The 20,347-nt window shown below is 34.8% G+C and overlaps 1 protein-coding gene across 2 annotated transcripts in view; it reads right to left on the bottom strand.

Moving 5' to 3' along the window:
* Positions 1–20,347, bottom strand: part of znf277 (zinc finger protein 277) — a 42,748-nt gene that overhangs the window by 1,251 nt on the left and 21,150 nt on the right. For both annotated transcript variants that reach the window (XM_088644882.1, XM_088644883.1), the window contains exons 4-11: positions 17,887–17,969; positions 9,422–9,513; positions 6,629–6,739; positions 2,787–2,919; positions 1,284–1,351; positions 1,107–1,203; positions 693–735; positions 37–211 (exon numbers count right to left, since the gene is read on the bottom strand). In XM_088644882.1, the coding sequence (XP_088501008.1) occupies positions 37–211; positions 693–735; positions 1,107–1,203; positions 1,284–1,351; positions 2,787–2,919; positions 6,629–6,739; positions 9,422–9,513; positions 17,887–17,969 (802 nt within the window). The remainder of the gene's footprint in view (positions 1–36; positions 212–692; positions 736–1,106; positions 1,204–1,283; positions 1,352–2,786; positions 2,920–6,628; positions 6,740–9,421; positions 9,514–17,886; positions 17,970–20,347) is intronic.

The raw sequence follows: 20,347 nt of genomic DNA, 5'->3' as shown, positions 1-20,347 counted from the left end.
CAAATAAGTAAGAAATAATAAAACTGCAGTGCTTACTGGGGCTGATCCCACTTATGTTTTTCAGGTAATGCCATAACATGCTTTGCTTCCATTAGATGTTCCAGAACTTGAGTTTTGGAGCTGAATTTATCCTGGCAGCCATAGCACTGACACTGGTGGATCTCACGTCTGATGAAGTTCACTAATTTCACCTGCTCATAAAAATTCAGACCTGAAAAGTAAAGAGAAGAAGTTAGTAAAAACATGAACCCCACAGCTTTATCTTTACAACATGTTGTGCAACACATTAGTCCACTAATAATATTAATTTCTTAACTTCCAATAAGAACATTCACAACGGTGAATCATCCTGTGTTTCTCATGTGTACCTTGTGGTGAATCTCAGACATCTGTAAAGACTTTAAGTAGACAGTTCTGGTGTCAGTATTTACAGTTCATCACTGGTGAAAACACTTTTTTAAATTATTTTAATTAAAAACTTGATTTAATGTATTGTTTATGCACAATTAATTACATACAATGAAACACTACTGTATCTTTTGTAAAAACATTTTTAAACAATTTATGTTTTCATATTGAAACATTATTTCAATTAGTCCAACATCAAGTTATTAGTTCTTATACATAAATATTCCAGGGATATACTTATATTAAATTGTGTATAGGTCAGTTATATAAGTGGTCTTACTAACCAAGTTCTGCCTTTATTTTATGAAGATCAAATCCATGTGTTTCCTAAGACCAAACAAAAAACCATACTATAATGCAAATCTGTTAAAATATGATCCAATAAAGAACAACAATTATTAATAAGGAAATATTTACATAAAAGCAGGTGATATTTGTTTAAAATATTATGTATAAGAGTACTGCATTAAACTGAATGAATATGGTAGACTAAATAGTATGAAATAATCATTCTTTTTAAATTCTCAGAAAATAAGCCAATGATTCAAAAGCAAAATACAAATTAACTAGTTCAAGATCTTTATATGTCAATAAGACATTCACCAGAACTCTATCCACCAATATATAAATGTACTGTATTTGCATGTTACAACTTAATAACTTAACTGAAATGTTGAAATGTCTTTGATTATACCAACCTCCATGTGACTGTAAATCCTGTCCATTGTTTCTGATTGGTGCTCACAGAAGAGACAAACAGCACAAACAGGGTGATCCTGCCAATCAGACCAATCACTGAAAAGAAAAACAGCAGTATTACATCAGACAGCACCTTATAAAATCAGAATCAGAATTAAAATTTAAATGGTCCATACTCATCATGATCTTCCATCATCTCACGGTCATCCTCTGACTGAACTTCTTCCCATGTCTTTCCCAGTTCCTATTAGAATATTAAAATGATTAAGAATATAAAAATGCACAAAAAATGTTGTATAAAGCAATAGAAAAACACATTAAAAACACAAAGGTTTAGCTTTTTTCTTGAAACAGTTTGGATTTCTAGGTTTATAAAAACTGCTGTTGTGTTTTTAATATGAAAGAATGACATTTTAACTGTTTTGGACAAATGACAGAATTCAGACAGAAACTGTCACCAAAAAGTACTATGACAAACAGAATGGAATTCTACTGTCAGCAGTAATCCACAGACACACTGTTTTTGGGATATATAACCTTGTCATTTTTAGTCTCCTACAAGGTACCATTAAAACAGTAGTCTGAATAGTCTATGAGTAAAATCTAATGTCTTGCTGAACACGATTTCAGACAAGAAATTGTCTGTTGCCAAACTGTGCCAGAAAAATGCATTTTTGAGTTTCCAAAGAGATTTTAGAAATGACGTAGCCTAACATTCTGGACCGTAACTCTGTAGAGTAACCTACATGTAAACGTAATGGCAATGCGAAACTGTTCAACTGTTTCTTTTCTGTACACAAAAAAGAAAGAAAATGATGCCTTCAGTACAGTACAGATCAGTTAGCTGCAGGACACTGCTAGCTGCTAAGCTAAACTAATACTGAATAATCAGCACATCTTCATAATATACAGAGTTAAGTTGAATACGTTTTAGTTTATTTATGAGAATTATAAGTAGTGAAGATTGTTTGTAATACTGGAGTCTGCTCTCACACATTTTACATTCCTTTTTCATAAAATCTATTTTTTTCACTTTCCAGTCTATTCTTATAAATGTAATGTTGGTCTAATAATACTGTCTGGCCAGTTCCAGAAAGATTCACTCTGAAAAGCTGCCACAGTTTTCTTGTCTCTACTCAGCTGGAGCTGCTTATCAGAAAGGCCCAAGCTGTGAAGACAGATTCTCCATCTTATACCCCTCTATCTGTCATTTCCAATCACATTGGTGCCACGAGAGACAAATCAAGATAACTAGTCTACACATCCATATCCAACACTCATAATATAGTTTCCTTCTAACGTACATATTTACAGGCCAAGGTCTTGTATAAGCATACTAGGAAACTTCATTTATTTTACCTACGCAATTTCAATATTAGACCAAAGAGAAACATGAATCCTGATTCCTTACTGTCACTTTTGTTCTACTACATGTAAAAGAAAAACTAAAATTCTCCTAAATCTATTAGGTGTTTGTACAAAAACAGAAATGCAATAAGATTAAACCAGTAAGGTAGAAATAAGATGAATACTGTACATGTCAGACTGCTTAATGTGAGAAATAAGGTGAATACTATACATGTTAGATTGCATTACTAAAAAAAAGTAATGGCATAAATGATCTAATGGAATTATATTTTGTGAAGAACAAGTATATACTTTAACCTACGATTGCATACCAAGTAGTTGATAACGTAGAATCTGTCATACTCCTGGTTCTTAGCATTGATCCTACGGTGCTGTTTTTTCCGCATGTGATCTTTTAGAGTTGTCCTGTCACGGAACATCCTCTCACAATATAGACACTGCAAGCTGTCAATATAAGGATAGAAACACCATTTGTAAGTTTCACAGAGTGCATCTAAGGTTATCATTCACATTATAAAAGAGGTCTTTCTACCAAGCTAGACAGAGTGGGAATGTTGTACTATTGTGCATGATTAAATTATTTTTACATTCAGCAACATTAAGTAAGGCCGTTTGTTAAGGCTCTAGAAAGTAAATTATATAATTTTATTATTTTATAAAAAGAAAGATAATACAAAACATAAGATTCTGTTAGACAAATTATTATTTTAAATTGTATATTCTTCTGAAGATCTAAGAACTTCAGAAAGACATTGTCTTTCATCTCACAAAAATGTTTAAGATAAACTGCTAAAGAAATAATCATGCTGGAAATACTTTCTTATGGCTACATTTGAATGTTTTTAGAATATGTATCTTTCTAGCATTGCTAAGCTATTATCAGTTGAGTGTAGTTTTAGCTGCTAAATTTTAGGAAAAAGGCACATTATCTTACAGCGCCCAAGTAAACTGCAGTTTCAAACTATCTTCCACTAGAGGGAGCCCTTTTATTAAATCCTAAATCTTGACTGCGTTATAAGAATTAAAAATATGATGGTAATACTGTATATTCAAAACTACCAGAGGTCAACTATTAAGTTTGAATTAAAAGTTTCTAAGTTAGATCATTTTTTAATAAATAAGATAAAGATGAATGTTACAGTAATTATGTAAACACTAAAGATTAGATACTAAAGGATTTAATAAGTGAACAGCATAATGTTTTCTCCCTATGTAATTTTAGTATAAACTGACAACTAAATGCTAATCACTGCACTTTGTTTTCACATATTCTTCAAAAACAGAAGAAGTGTGAGAAGAAATATAAAACGTGACATTGCTCCTTAAATTGAGATTAATATGTCAAACTTTGTGTGACATGAAAATTAATTGGATCTTGAACTTACATTAGCAAGGATTTGAAGAAGCTCTGGTTACAGGTTATTTTAAATGAGGTCAATAGGTTTGTAATAAAAAGAGTGTTTACTTATCCTAAATAATTTATTAACATTTGTCAATGTTATGTCCCGATGAAGATATGTATGAAAAAACTTAGACAAATGTTAATGAATTAATTATTTTGGAGTAGAGTACCTGTACTGTATGTGCCCAGTTGATTTTGCCACCTTTACCAATTTTGACTGGACAGCACCTCAATAACTTTTTGGTGGGTGTTCTATTTACCTATCCTAACAGAATAAAATCCAAGAAGATTCTTTGCTTTTGTGATTATATATGAATTTTTCCTAATTATCAATTTTAGTGTGAACCACTGTGACACTGAATTGGATAAAGAGGTTAGAAAATGGATGGATAGACAGATTAATGTAGTTGTTTATATTTTTATATCTTTTACTCTCCAAGGCTTGAAGTTTTGCAATAGAAGCCTAAATGTTCACTAAGTCTACCGAAGTCTACTGAGAAATTCTTGTTATACTCTATATTCAATAGTAATACAACATAAAAGAGTCATAAGTAGAAAAAAAGAAGTAGAAAAAAGCTCCATATTAATTTTAAATAAAAGAAGCTGATATGCAAATAAAGTCAGAATTCCTCAAATGTACCCTACCTCAGAAAGTATTGAAAAGAGGCTATTGAACATTTATCAGCTGGTGCAGGCCTCATTTGTCACCAGTTCCAAAGCCACATGTCAATGTCTCCTAGTTATCACAACAAAAAAAGACACATGTCTGCCTACTCCTCACACCTGCATAAAGCACATCTAACCTGTCGCTGCATGGAAACAACATCAAAAGTACAGGGGGGCGTTTTGGTGTTCTAATCACGTTTTATTACACAAAAGACAATATACAGACAATGGATGTGCCATGCATGAAAATTATGGAAAAAGTGGTAAGGATCAAGAACAGAGAATGGGAATTTTAATTTGATGTGTGATCATAATTGTATTAAATAATTCATGCAACTATGCAGTATGTATCACATTAGAGGAAACTATGGCAGTACTTTCTATTTGATCTGAATTTCCAAAGTGGAAAAAAACCCCAGCACATTCCTTTAATACCACAGATCATTCGGGGTTCATTTCTTTCTGTTCAAAGTTAACTGACCCACTTTCTTATTATAAAGTATTGACTTAGTAATGAAGAAAATTTAGTTTAAAATGTTTAGAAACTGTTACCATTTAAAACAGAAATACAAAGACACAAGAAGCGTAAATATTTAGAGAGTTAAAAAGTTAAACATTTAAACATTCTAGGTATATTTTTAATTCCAAATGTATGTATACAGTAAGAAATTCAGCATTGTTTTAGACTTAACATTAAATTGGTTAATGAAAGCTGGAGCACATTGCTATTGCTCAACACTTCATTTTACCTCTAATTTTAAGCCTAACCCTCAGTGAAACCTAAACCTAACTCTAGTGCTACCATTAACTCGATACCAAAATTACAACTTTAAACTTGACCGTCCATAATTTTAGCTGAAACATAACCCTAACTATAGCCTCAACATCTTAAGCCTTAATCCTTGCTTTATCCTTAGCTCTTACCTTACACCAAGACTTGAATTTATTTGTAATGACCATTCTTCACTAGCCTGAAATCTAAACCCTCACACTCACTCTACACAACATTTCATCTAGCTTAAACTCTAAATGTTATCCTTAACCATAGCCTTTAAGGTAAACCTTGTTTCAATGTTAGAATGGAATCATAAATTGGAAAGATTGAGGTTTAGGGTTTTGACTAAGACCCCCAAACACACATTCTGCCTGCTATGTGAAGAGTTCACTGATAAACTGGATGTCCCACCACCCATCCAGGAACAGGAAGGAGAAGGGTAATTGGCTACAAAAGGAGGTGACCAGACAATAACAGGAGAAAGCTGGAAGGGAGCAGAAAGAATACAAAAACAAATAGAGATATCAGTGAAGAAGAGCAAATTCAGCAACAACAGCAATACATTTTGCTGGTTGTTTGATTTATTACCTTGTATTATGTAATTTGAGGGAAAAGCCTTACTGGCTATTTGTAGAACAACCTGTGTGTTTAGATAGGACTCTAAAGGCTCTTGTTTTCTTGTCTTGTATTTTACTTTTAAGTATATTTCTATCCTTAAGAAATGTTCTTAGGCTTTCCTTTGGCCTTGATTATACATGCGAAAGCCTTTTCACTAATTTGTAGTCCTGAACTCTACCATGTTGCTTACAAACTCCATGTTGTAAAACCACAAACATGATGCATTAATGATAAAACCCACTTCTTCGCTATTTGGTGCTGCAAGATTGTTCTTCGTATGGATACACTGTATGTCACACAAGCAGGTATAATGACATGAAACTAGCAGCATAGGGTTATCAAACTATCAAGAACATTCTTCCAATTCAATATGTTTGCAATGTTTATTGGTAGTAAATAATTATTTTTTTCATTTTACCTAGTGAATAACATTAATAATCTCCAAGTCTGTTTGCAATGTTTGTTAGTGGCAAGAATGTTATATTTCATTTTCTGAGATGCAACAGTCTCAGAATAACATTACTTCTTGTCAACCACTAATAAAGAATTTCTAAATCTCTCTATTGACATAACAGATATGGGACAATGTCTTAAGAAGAACTATAATTAATTTGATAGAACAGAAATTCTTAAATGCAGGGGAAAAGACATTAGTGCATCATTTCTTTGAATATCTCATAGAAAAAACGTACTTGTCAACTTTTCTCTGCAGTGTGTCAAGGAACTGTTCACAGAACACAATGTTGTCGGGAAGCCCCATATTGAAGTCATGCTCTTTCGCCATATGGTTAAGAAGAAAAGACCTTGAAAGAAGAAAAATATAGGTACACATGCAGGATAATCAGTGAGTTCAGCTGACTTTCAAACCAAACTTAATCAAATTAACCAACTGCAATTAATGTTAGTTCAAATACAACAACAATACATTTATTTGGATTTGTATAATGCTTTTCATCCCAAAGGATCCTAAAGTGTGCTACATATAGGGAGGGAATCTTATAAAAAAAGTAAACATTATTTCTGGTTCTTTCTTTACAGATACAGAATTCTCAAGTGATGTCATAATGGGGGGTGGTTGATTTAGTACAACAACCTAACACTTTTCTCCTTTTTATATTAAATTCAGACCTAATGGGTATTAAAATACACAGGTGGCATAAAATCTCAGATAACTATCAAGTTTAGCTCTAAGGAAAATAAAATAGTTTCCATGCTGATGAACCTAGAACTTCAAAGTTAGACATTCAAAGTTTGCTGAATTCATTGTTTTACTATACATAAAAAGTTATAGTTACAGAACAGAGCCTTCTTCCTCTGCATGGTTTTTACATATGACACACAGATCAGTCCAAATCTATACAAACAAGCTTAATTTACTTTATTGTTAATCGCAAGGACTGCAACAAACATATTACATAATATGTTTCCGTAAATTTGAAATGCAAATGTTTTTGGCTGCAGGCTCACAGGGAGTGCAAATCTCTGGGTGTTTATTAAGCGATTTGGGAGCTAACTAGAGTAGACTCAACTTTCAACATCATAGCAGCCCCTACAGAGGAAGAAAATAATTGAGCTAGACAGAAATTTAGTTTTAGCTCAGTTGGCCTCTAACGCTGGGCAACCGATCAGATTTTGACAGATTTGAATTCTATTGATATTTTGTTGCATCAATTACAGCCCCTACTTACATTTTGTTTAATAACAATTTTTATATCAAAATATAATATCCAAAATTAATAAATGACCTCTTACAATTAAGTGTGATTCTTACCCTTCCTCTTCCTTGCTGAGTTCTCCAATCTAAAGCAAGAAGCATAGTTTAAAACTGCCTGTGAGTTAAGGCAGATCGAGCAACTAGAAAATTCACTATTTTCACTGATGTAGTCATCACATTATTAAGCTCACATTATTAATTCAAAATTGTGGCACACATAATTCATTTTCTAAAGAATTAAACTTTACTGTGGAGTGGCCAAATTGATCGACAATGATCTCTAGGAACTGTTTGCTGACCATAGCAGGGGCACCATCAGTCGTTACAGAAAATATTTTATGTCTATTCCTTTTTCCCCTAAATAAGTAATGAACATTTTAGCTATATCTTCCCCTGAAGTTGTGCCATACATGGATTTTAGGCAGCAGAGCTTTAAGAGTCACGGTGTCTTGCAAGAATTGCTAATTGCAGTTTATTCACACACTCAGAGGACAAACTGCATGGACTTTATGTTGAAGAAATCCATATTCTTCTCTCCAAAAGGGCTGAACTGAGTGAACATTGAACTGTGCTTACGCCTAGCAAACGGCATTTGGTCCATAATGTTTGACTTTACACTTAAGTGTGAAAAATATTACACAAAAAGTGTGATAGCCAGTAGCCATATCACCTTGCAACTCACAACTAGCAGCCCACTGAGGCTGAGCCTGGCCAGTACCTGGATGGGAGACATCCTGAGAAAGCTAAAGTTGCTGCTGGAAGAGGTGTAAGTGCGGCCAGTAAGGGGCGCTCACCCTGCAGCCCGTGTATAGTGATGGGGACACTATATTGTAAAAAGGCACCGTCCTTCAGATGAGATGTAAAACCGAGGTCCTGGCTCTTAGTAGTCATGAAAAATACCATGGTCTTTCTCAAAAAGAGTAGGGGTGTTACTCCGGTTTCCTGGCCAAATTTCCCATTGGCCTTTAACAATAATGGCCTCCTAATATTCCCCATCTGTGAACCAGCTTCATCACTCTCTCAGAGCGTACTGATGCTCTGTGGCTGCTGTTGCATTATCTAGGTGGGTGCTGCACATTGGTGGTGGTGGAGAAAAGTCCCCCATTACCTGTAAAGCACTTTGAGTGGTGTGTCCAGAAATAGGCTAGTGCAGCTAAAAATAACACAGTAAATGAACCAAGTGAATCGTTTTTTATGCCAAAGAGCTTTCTTTCAGTGGAATGTCATTAAAAACTCAAGCATAGTTTTAAATTGTTTTCCTAACTTAATTTATTTGTGGGTTATTACTTTTATTGCATGTGCCATTAAAAATCCATTTGTGTGCCAATAAAAGCACGCATGCAGTAGGTTACCAATCCCTGCTCTAAAGCTTGGAAAAACCCTGATAAAAGTCAGAAAACATTCCTGTGATTACTTAAAATTAACGCCTGATCAGTCTTACAAGAGAATGGAGGTCTGCTTAATGATGTTGTGGCCATGGTTCCCAATATTTGTCATCTAGGTGGGCGACAAGTGGTCTACCAAGTGTGATATCCCAGATTCCAGAAAAAAGTCCTGTACTTTAGTCTTAGTCCTGTACAAGTTTGATATCCAATCCCCCCCAGTTAAAGAAAAAAATGGCATTTCAAATTAATCCACTGCATATCTAGTACTGTATACTAAAACAATTACATAAATGTACATCTTCTCAAATATTTTTTCAGATTCAACAATGTGCAATATCCTGTCCTTCCCATGTCGGATAAGGCTGTAGTAGAAGTACAATACTGACCTATTTCCAGTGAATTCTTCAGTGCAGAACATACAAGTCCGGTGCAAGATGGTTTCATTCCTTTCTTTTTGCTGCTGTTCCAGTATCGCTTCCTGCAAATCCAGCCGTTGTGTAGAATGTGACAAACCATTCCAAAATTACTTCTCACAAATCTGTTTTTTTTATCTGACATGTATGAAACTCATTACCTATTGTTTGTTTGGTAGAGAAGGTTTTGGCTGAAAAACTGATTCTGCTTTCCAAATGTCTATGAATGCCCTTTCCTGTGTTTTAAAAGAATACCCGTTTCAATTACGTACATCTCAATGGCTTCCATTTCCTCAAAAGCTCCCCCACCATAAATGAAAATTCCTTCTGCCTGTTGTAAAGAAAAAAGTTGGCAGAGCTTGGGTGTAAGCTAGATCAGACCTCTATTAAGAGTTCATTCACACGGCAGTCAACAAGAAACTGTGCCAACCAGTTGCTGTTATGCACACAGAATTACTGAAAATGTATCTGTTTAAACTGCATGAGATTTTTAAAGGGCACTCTTTTGACAAGATGGCCTCAGACCTGTTACAATCCCTTCTTTCACATAAATAAATGAGAGCAAAAGAAGGGCGAACACAAATGTAAGTTTGCCACCAGATTTAACAAAAAACTTAACAATAACTTATAACTATAACTTAACTATAAACAGAGAATCATGGCTTTGTGTGATTTTTAAAAATATGATCATCGGGGAGGTCTCTGAGTGTTAAATGATGATAAGGTGGTCTTTCTGTATTTCTGAAATTATGCAGAAAGTGAAAAGGTGTCACTCTTGGACACAATCTTTGGATATGGAATTAAAATCCAAAAGGCAAGCATATACAAATTGAGAACTAAAATGAATTACACATTTTAAATGTTTACATTACAATACTTCAATCATTTCCCTAATGGGTGCTTCTTATGCTGGTCACTGTAGAATGCAGTCTTATTTTCTTACACCACATGCACACTTCACATTCCCTATATTTCCCTGTATCTGTCCATTTCTTAATTGCATCTAGGCTTACAATTTAAGATGAATCAAGAGTATTGGGTGTCATACACTTCATCGAAGAGCTCAAAATTACAATTGACTCCATTTACATAGATTAGCAAATACATTAAGAAGAAAAGCAGTCCAAACACTTTACCTTGTAAGAATCCACAATTTACATCAATCTGGCTCTAATGATTTCTCAATACCAATGAAATAGCTCTATACCTTTGTTATCAATAATCTATTCAATATTTATACATTATAGACATTTCACTAAGGGGCATTTTAATTTCATATGTCAATGTGATCCTTTTTTTTAGAAATAAAAAGGGCACTACTCTGCAAAACATCTGTAAGTTCCCCATTTTTTAGTGACTAATAACAGTGGCTGAGTGCATTTGACTTCATTTACTTCTCCGAGAATCCTCGTCTAAAAATTAGGGGGTTAAAGAGTGCAGTTCCTTGACCAAGAGCATGATAACAGCGCTATCCATATTTTTAGGGGATGCACTTTTGCAGTTAGAAAGAAAACTGCAAAATATTTTCAATGTAATTTTATGAAGCCATAAACCTTAAAAATAAGCCAAAGGAACTAACCTCTGCTGTGATGAATGAGATGCCTTGTTGTATTCTTTACTGACACACCACGTTGTCATAGTTTGTTGCAGTCTGCTTGTTCATAACTTGATTTAAACTCATGCCCAGTCTTTTGAATTGCGAATGAAGACATGTCTTATGACAAAAAATGTAACAAGTATATGGATTTCAGTAAGGGACACCAATGTTATTTTTTTCGTACAGCTAAAAAGGAAAAATCTTTCATTTCGAATGCTTCTGTTCTATCAGAAGTTGTTCAAATATTCCCAGTGGACACTGTTAAACAACATGTAGGCTAAATTGGCTTAAGTCTAATAAAAGACACAAAAAAGTAATTTAATTTTAATTTAACTTAATCTACCAGTCTTGATAAGCAACTGTTTCCATACCTGAATTAAAAATGTAACAGAGGAAATGGGAGACATAAAGAAATAGAACCAGCCTGTCAGAGCCGTAAAAAACAGTAAAAGGCTTGTGCATTTTAAACAGAAGTTTAAGTACTATTGGTGTTTGTTTTAGATATTTATCAACTTACATTAGCAGTCTAAAATAAAACAATTGAATCACAACAACTATTACACATGGAAGGCCATCTTATGTTGTTTATTGTTTTTTTATTATTAAGTGTAAAACCAGCATATTTAACTAAGCCAAAAAGTGCTCCTGAAATAAGGAGGTGGGGGGCATGTTGAGGGGGACCTCTTTAATGAAAACCAGGGATTTTCCACTATATTTTATTATTAGAAGTTTCTGTTCATTATTATACTTCTCTTTTTTAAATCTAAGTATGTCACAATTACTACCACAGAGAACAAAAAGAAATGAAACACTTTTCAAACTTCTCCTTTTAGAAATGGTGAAAGGGGCTTTTATGTGAATGGAAGGCAGAAGAAATGAAATGGTAAGAAAGTAGTGTTATAAAAGGCATGCAGAGGTGTCAGTGTTTATGCAATAACCCCGGGGTGGGGGGATGGGAAATGTAGGTTGCCTCACTGAGTTGCCTAGCAACCAGTTTTGCCTTAAAGACAAGATTCTCATCCAGATATTTGCAATGACTTCGGTAACAGCAATAATGATTTTCAACTCATTAGGCATCTTGTAAAAACTGCAACACTGTACGTATGTTTGTTTGTGCTTTGTACTATGTAAAATAAGACTAATTTTGCTGTTCTCCAGATCTTTAAATCATGCAAGAACAATTACAAATATTCTATAATTGACATATTCCTCAATTGTATTATACATCAATATATCTACAGTGTGTTATTATTTACAACCTTAAATGATAAACCCAATACACTTAAAAATATGCATCAACTTTAATATGCAGAATAATCTGAAGTGGACTACTGCTTCTTTTTATTTTGATATGCAAACCTAATGTTGTGTGCATCGAGTTCATTTTGTAAGAAATGTGAAGCCAAATTCACAGTAGCTTTTCAATATATGATGAATAATATTTGGTAAAGACTATAGTATAGACACAGTTCTCCGTATACCTGCAGTATCTCTTTTCTCCAAAAGATGGTGCTCAACACTATTTGCATAATAATAAAGACCTTAACACCTGAACTACAAATGCATTGTTTACTTAAAAGCATCTAAGAAACCTCTCAGGATGATCCTATTGTTCTGCAAAAAAACACCATGAATAGGAAAAGACTGCACCCAACTACACAGTCTTAAACAGAGACAGAAACCCTTTTACACCAAAATTCAGTTCTAAATGTTGCTTGGGTATGTGAAGCCTGAGCACACATAATGTTCACATGCATGGATGTAATGCCAATTTGACAAATCGTACAATAAATAGCACTTTCATATAGTAACAATTTGAAAGCAAATAGTTATCTTTGGGGGGGGGTGGCACTCCTTTAATGCTTCAACAGCTTGTGCTCCCTCTCCTCTGCAGTCTTTCTGAATGATTAAAACACATCAGGAAGATGAGAACGAAACTGTTCTGTGTAAGTGTAGAGAATCAGCATTTCAGAGTGTAGGAGTACCAGCATCACCAATTCCACTGTACAGTATTCGTTTTACACAGTACTCTCCACTTCAAGGCATATGTAACCAAAACTAATCTTGTGAACAAAACCTACTCCAGTAACACAAAAGGATATTCCAATAGATTTCAGTCAGAAATTAAAGAGAGGTTAGGCATCAGCATTGCTCATGCTGGCAGTTAAACTGCTGGCCCCAGCTTGTATAAGCTGATGTCTAGGAAAAATACAAAAAAATCTTATTTTTGTGATCTCGGAGAATCACAAGGAACATGAGAAGCCTCAGGCCACAAATGACTTTTTAATTTTTTAAGTACAATTTCTGATGTCATTGACATACTGTGGAGGGGTAACAGGGTCCAACACCCAGGTTCATTCCATATGTTGATAGTAAAACAGATTTGCCTATAAAAGTAACCCCAGAAGGAATTATTTTCTAATCACTTCTGAAAATCAGTTAAAACAAAAACTCTGCTTTAGCCGCTATTGTCTTTAGCCGCGTTATGGCCAATACTGTATTTCAGTTAAATATTGCGTAAAAGCAAACAATGTTACATCTACTTGCATTGGAAACAATTCAGAAATTAGCATGTCATTAGCACAGATGCGAAAGCCAAGATGTTACTGCCTGATATTAATGCATACAATATAAAAACATAAAAAACAAACAATTAGGAGCCCAAAACACATCCTGAGGACCACCAGGCTCTGTAGCATGCAGATGAGTTTTACATTTTCTAACAGAGACATACTGAAGACCCACAGACAAGAAGCACGCAGGTCCAAGGCCTTAGATGTTGGCTAAATGCTTACAGACCTACATGTTACATAACCCACTTCAAAGGCTGCAACAAGACCTTTTGTCTTTCAGCAAGGCAGTTTCATTAAGAACGAAACCCAGAAGTTCTCCACAAATATTTTCTCTGGAATTGTTCATCAAGTTGGCCTGCCACAGCCTTATTAATCACATTATAAGGAAATAAAAAATAGAATAATTTCCCAAAACATTCAGAAACATTGAGACTGCTTTATTTGCTTTAGAGCAGTTTCGCTTCAGCAGTGTTTAGGTCTCAGAGAAGAATGACTCTTAATAGGGGATTTACTTTGCTTGTGAAAATGGATCTAATGTCTGTTGTATACTCTTAAGAAGTGAGGGAGTCCAAGGGTCAAGACTACAAATATTTTTATAACAAATGTTATACATTACACTGGTAGTGCCCATTTTAAACATTAGTTAGCAACTGTACAGAGGGATAAAGAGGCAACAAGGAGAAGTCAAGACAGTAGGTAACAGCTGTGCACAAATCAGTTTATTTACCGCACATCTTGCTGTTTAATTAAATTTAGATCTAACAATATGCCCATTGTTTTGAATATAATGGATTTCACACCTCTCTTTCCTGCATAGTGTTAAAAAAATATGAACCACATTTTTTAAAATGTAGAAAATCTTGATTCAGGAGAGTATTTCTCTATATTATGCCCCAAAGGCTTTTTAGTAAACAGTCTGAACAAAGCAATGCTGAGCTGCCCACTTTTGTACAAATCAGATCCAACATAAAATTGGCACACATTATAATATGTCTCTGTGACTGTAACTAATAGAAACAAAATGACCTCGGTAAGAATATTTACTGTAATTGGATTTTAATGTTATCATGTTGAAGTAAACTAGATTTCTACCAAAAATGCCTTTTTTTCCCCAACGAGGGCACAATCTTCTCTGCTAATTAGTAATGGTTTCACAGGATTGAAATCTATATCTTTTGTGTATCACTAAATAGTGTATGTGGCGGCAAGCAAGTCAAAATTACAGAATGTTTATTGCCAAAAATTCAGTTGGGACTGTAATGCCAACTGAGTACATTTGAAAGAATTCTTAAATGTGCTTCTTAAATGTTTTTTTCTCTTAAGTCTTAAGATACTGAAATATATACAGTATATACAGTACACACTGTAAGGTAGCGTAGAGAGATAGTCAAATCTTTACTGAATACATGACTCACCAGAAAAGTAAAAAAAGAGAAAGACAAGCACTCAAATAAGGCCTAGAGTCAAATACACAGCTGGAGCTGCATTAATATAGCGGCGTGCTTACACATGAGACTAAGAGGAAGACGGTGCTTTTCTTTAATACGAAAAGAATCAAAATCTGGAAACATACTGCTTCCCTCCCGGTAACTGCAGATGCTCCTAATTTCTCCTGCCGTCTAACTATGAATGAGTTCAGAAGATTGAGGACCAAAGTGACCACTCAGGGATCATCGCACACCAGATGAGAATCTTTCTTTATCCCAGCTGCTAATCAAAACAGCAGTTGGCAGTCATGGCAGGTCAGCCACAAAGCACTTTGTAGGCCAGCTCTCATCTCTTAGCTGCTTAGTGCAGCTGATGGACTGATATATTACCACTGTGCAACAGGCAGGGCGGTAAACCAGATACGTGCCACAAGAAATAGTAATTCTTGTTTCTGGGACAGAGATCCCACTTTTTGATCTTTCTCATTTCTATGCTGTTATATGAAGCATTAGGGTTTCTAACCTTAAAATTCAATTACAAAACCATTACCAGGCTAAGGGCACTTCCACACTTTCAGTGTAGATTTTCTCCGGTGTAGTCTTTTCAAGTTGAAGTATAAATGAAGCACCATGTACAATGTTCATTTTATCCTTCACAAAGAAACATGTCTTTCTGTTTCAGTGTTTGATTCGTTTTACTGTTTTAGTTTCGGATTATTCTTTAGTATTTATTGTTTTTCAGGACATTTTTAAATAAACACATAAGCAGGATACTGCTTTGTTTCTGACATGGTTCCTGTCATTATTTTGTAAGGATGTCTGTGTATTCACAACATAAACAAAGGACGAGCAACATATAGCCCGGGAAACATGTAATTAACCGTTACCTACAGGTTTTTCCCCTTCCTTTTTTTTTGCCTTTTCTTTTAGGAACAGATGGTATCTCTACCCCCACCAATACACAGATTTTTCTGTGTGTTTTGGGTCCCAGGATTCTGATGTAAAAACAGCCATTTGAGATCCTCAAATTGTCCTTCCTGTAGCCATCTGGCTAATTGGAATGTCCTTTACAAAGTGAAAATCAATGCACAATATTCACTATATAGGAGGAATACAACTTTTTGAATGTCTTTATACTTAATCGTTCCCGGGACATTGAACTAACTTAAACTTGAGTGTTTTTAATTTCAATGGCGAGAAACTCATATTCAGAAATAAAAATGGCTGTCCATCTTGTTATGTGACAATCACATTTGATCCTCAAGTCAAAAGAACCCATAGTGCCTAGTGAAGTGAGCATTACATGCAGCTTCAATGGTTCCTGAAAGTCATATTATCTTTGTTTACTAGGAAGGGTTCTGCAATTTTCCACTCAGAGTAACAGATGGAGCAACATTTTTGTAAATACTCATGCATGTTCTAAGTGGAAAACAAATTTAATGAAGCCCAATTACAGTACTTTGTTAGGCCTGTTAAACACAGAGTGCATTTTCTATTCTAAGACTAACAACACCTGAAAATAGTAACTACAAAAATTCCTTGCATTTGTACTGACTTTAGTGATTTATTAAAAACAATAAATTATCATTCTGCGTCTGATAATTCTTCCAAACTTAAAACAATTTCTTACAAAATGAATGCTTGTATAATCTATTAAAATACTTGTTTGCATTAAAATGCAAAAGTGATTAAAACCATGTCTAATTAAAACCTAATACAGTATAATAAGTTTAGATATCCAATGAGCATTAGGTTTAATATAAAAAAGAGTAATGGGAAAGAAGTTTTCAATGTTAAAACATCTAAAATTGTATAGATGATTAAAAGAGTTATGGGTTGTACTCTATGGACTGTACAATAAAACATGAAAAGGTAAGGAATGGAGAAATAAAAGCTATACTGTATGTAGTAAAAAAAAGAAAGCCACCGTAGAGGAATAACAGTATTCCACTTTTCTGCTTCATGCAATACTCTCAGGAATTTGTGAATGAAGAACGTTATTGACTAAACTAACAAAGTACCCATTTTGGAACAGTTATTCAGCTGCGGCACTAAATCCACTGAAAATGTTATAAGATAACACTGAAAAGAGAGGGAAATGAATAACGAAACGAGTACGCATATGGACTCTGAAAGGATTAGGACTAAATGGGCAGCCATGCTGGTGACACGCCGCTAAATATGCGTGATAGAAGGCTTTATCTGCAGTTGTAAATGAGAAGCTTTCAAAGATCAATACTAGCAGTCTTGTTATACATTATTTCCTTTTGAGAAGGTTGATAAATATTCATATAGTTCAACTGTTTATGCAATATTCTATCTGTCTGGACATAGTATTGCCTTTTTGGATCTGCTTTCATCTAAAACAGAAAATGGTAAGCAATGAATTTGCAGCAGCTGAAAGCACTTTTGAAGGACCAGGCTGTCTTCCATGAACTATCAGATTGGCAGCTTTGCATTTTTAATACAGAACTGTATAGAGGCAAGCAAGCTTTTCTTTGCAGCTTTGGCCTGTACAGTACTGGAGAGTTTTGTAAGCATAACCAATCCTGTTAAAATCCCATCATGAATTCTGAATTCCCATTCTGATCCCATAAATCTGTTATTCATGAGAACACAATAAACAAACCAATATGTGCTTTACATGTCTACATACTGTATAAAAGGTACAAATTCAGAATGATTACAGAGTCATTTGAGTTTATTTGTCTAACTTCTCTTATTTCCTAATGATCTTATATCTAATTATTGCCATGCCAAAATAATGCCAGTGACTAGTGTGCTTCAATTTATAAAGTATTACCACTGAACTGTGTTTGTGAGTTGTTGTGAAGTACTTACTAGTCTCTTCTGCTGAAGCTGTTCCCTGAGAACTCTGTCCTCTGGTAAAACATCACACAACAGGAAGTAATCCTCTTGTCTTTCTGCAATTTCACAAGACAAAGGGAAAATTATCTTCCTGCACACAGTAAAGTCATGAGAACAAAGCTCTGCAACGTTTGAAGTTTATTAAAAAAAGTTTGTGAACTCGGAAGATAAATATGAAAATATCATAATTTTACCATGATAGCCTTCTTGAACCAAAACCAGTCATTATGTAAATATCCAACAGAGTTTATAGTTACCAATTACATGTCACTTAAAACAAAACGGCGCATGAACAATGAGTAATTAGGGTACAGGGGATATGAGAAAGTAAGCAAACCCCTAGTATTGCTTGTTCAAAAAAGGGGATAATTAGAACCAGATGTTTAAATAATTAAGTAGATCTAGGGGGATCAGCTATGAATGCCCCACCCTACAGTATATGAAGATCAGAAACGTGAGTTTGGTCTTCACCACACAGGTATGTGGAAACAAGCCACGCCATGATCTTGCAAATCTCTTATGTAAAAAGCAATTGAGGGTCATCGGTCAGGAAATGCATTACACAACTACAATACAATTTCTGAGGATTTCATGCTTTACCAATCCATTGTCAAACAAGCAAAATCTTTCCAAGAACAAACTGCAAAATCATCAAGGAAGTTCCAAAGAACCCCAGAGTAATATCCAAGGAATTACAGGCCACTCCTGCCTTGGCTAATGTGACTGTGGAAGGATATCAAGAAGAAAACCAGTGCTTTCCAAATATGACATTACTGCCCAATGTTTCATTTGTTACTGTCCATTTTTAGTTTTTGAGAATGTAAGCCTGCCAAAAGAATATTTTGGAACATAAGTCCCATAGAATCAATTAACATCATCACTTTATTAACCCTTTACAATTTCTTGCATTAGGAATTTGTCTTTTCGCATACCCCAGCTTGCTCGCTATGAGACACACAGACACACAGATAGGGAGAGAGCATGGGGTCAGAGCGCAGGGCCAGCCAATGTACAGTGCCCCTGGGGCAGTTGGGGTTAAGGGCCTTGCTCAGGGGCCCAACAGAGTAGGATTCCTCTGCCGGCTGTGGGATTTGAACCGGCAACCTTCCAGCCACAGGCGCAGATCCTCAGCCACAGAGCCACCGCACCTCCCGTATAGCAATTAATTGATATACGGTATACCTGAGTTCCCAAAATTGAATGTTTGCCTATTGCTATTACTAGATTATTTGGCTGATGTTTATACTGATGCTTATATCCAAAAGCTTGTATCCAAAGCGACTTTACATTTGCACCATTTAAAAAGCTGGGTACTTCACTAGAACTATTCAGGTCAAGTATACGACAGCAGTGTCTCACCTGGGATTTGATCCAACAGCCTCCAATTAGAAGTCCAGCAACACCTGACCACTGTGCTAAATGTCTGCACATACATTTGTTCTATTTCTGGCAATATTTATCTTTAGTATTATTAAGTATTTAATTATACTGATCTTTTTATACTGATCTCTGGCCTCAGCTATCAGACAAAGCATTCTTTGACATTCTCCAGAATTTAGCTTATCATTATCAAACCTGGTGGGACATCTCTGTAGGCCCAAATCACAAGTGGTGCTGCACATACAATCAACTCATATGTAGTCTATTTCTAAATCTTGAGTGTACCTTCACAGCCACATGATTCATCTTTAAATTCGTCTGTAAGTTCCTGAAATCAACATGCTTTTCACATAACAAACCAAAATTTGATTTTACTATAGTTGGATTCTTGTCTGTCCCCTTGTGCTTAATTATTTTTAAAAAAGTGTCGCGAGTTAGACTAGGGAAGATTACTGACCAAAAACAGAGGTTACTAAACAGCAATGAGAACTACCGAGAGGAAGTGAGATCATTTCTTTCCCTCAGAAAGGAAACATTATTAGCAAGCAAATTAATAAAAATGTGTGAAAAAGAGGAGAAAAATGTTAATTATTAGACACCTGACTGTAATTAAATAATCTAAATAGAAATGATAAATTGTTTTAAAATATAAATTGTACATATTGTATGTGATACTAGAGACACCGCAGTTACTAATTATGACTTTTATCCTTCAATGATGGTTTTGAGGACTCAAGGTGCTAACAAGTACAAATACACATGACCTTGAACAACAAAATGTATTAAGATGACAACTTAATTTTAAACTCAATTAAAAAAAAACATATCTGAGAATGTTTTTCTATACCACTATTAACAACGAAACACCCAAACATTTTACAGTAAACATGTCAATGTACATGTTTATTATCATCCTTCTTAAACTCAACACTCATGAAACTTTCACCATTATGCCATCTCTAAGTCACACGTATTATTAAATCCAGATTAGCACTTTTTTGCTGACAACTGTGGTCGTTTTTTCACCCCTGACAGTCATTATACAGCAGGTGTG

Source organism: Lepisosteus platostomus, chromosome 9, assembly GCF_059453375.1.
Source record: "Lepisosteus platostomus isolate fLepPlt1 chromosome 9, fLepPlt1.hap1, whole genome shotgun sequence".
Lineage (NCBI taxonomy): Eukaryota > Metazoa > Chordata > Actinopteri > Semionotiformes > Lepisosteidae > Lepisosteus > Lepisosteus platostomus.
This window is presented reverse-complemented; position numbering and strand designations above follow the sequence as displayed.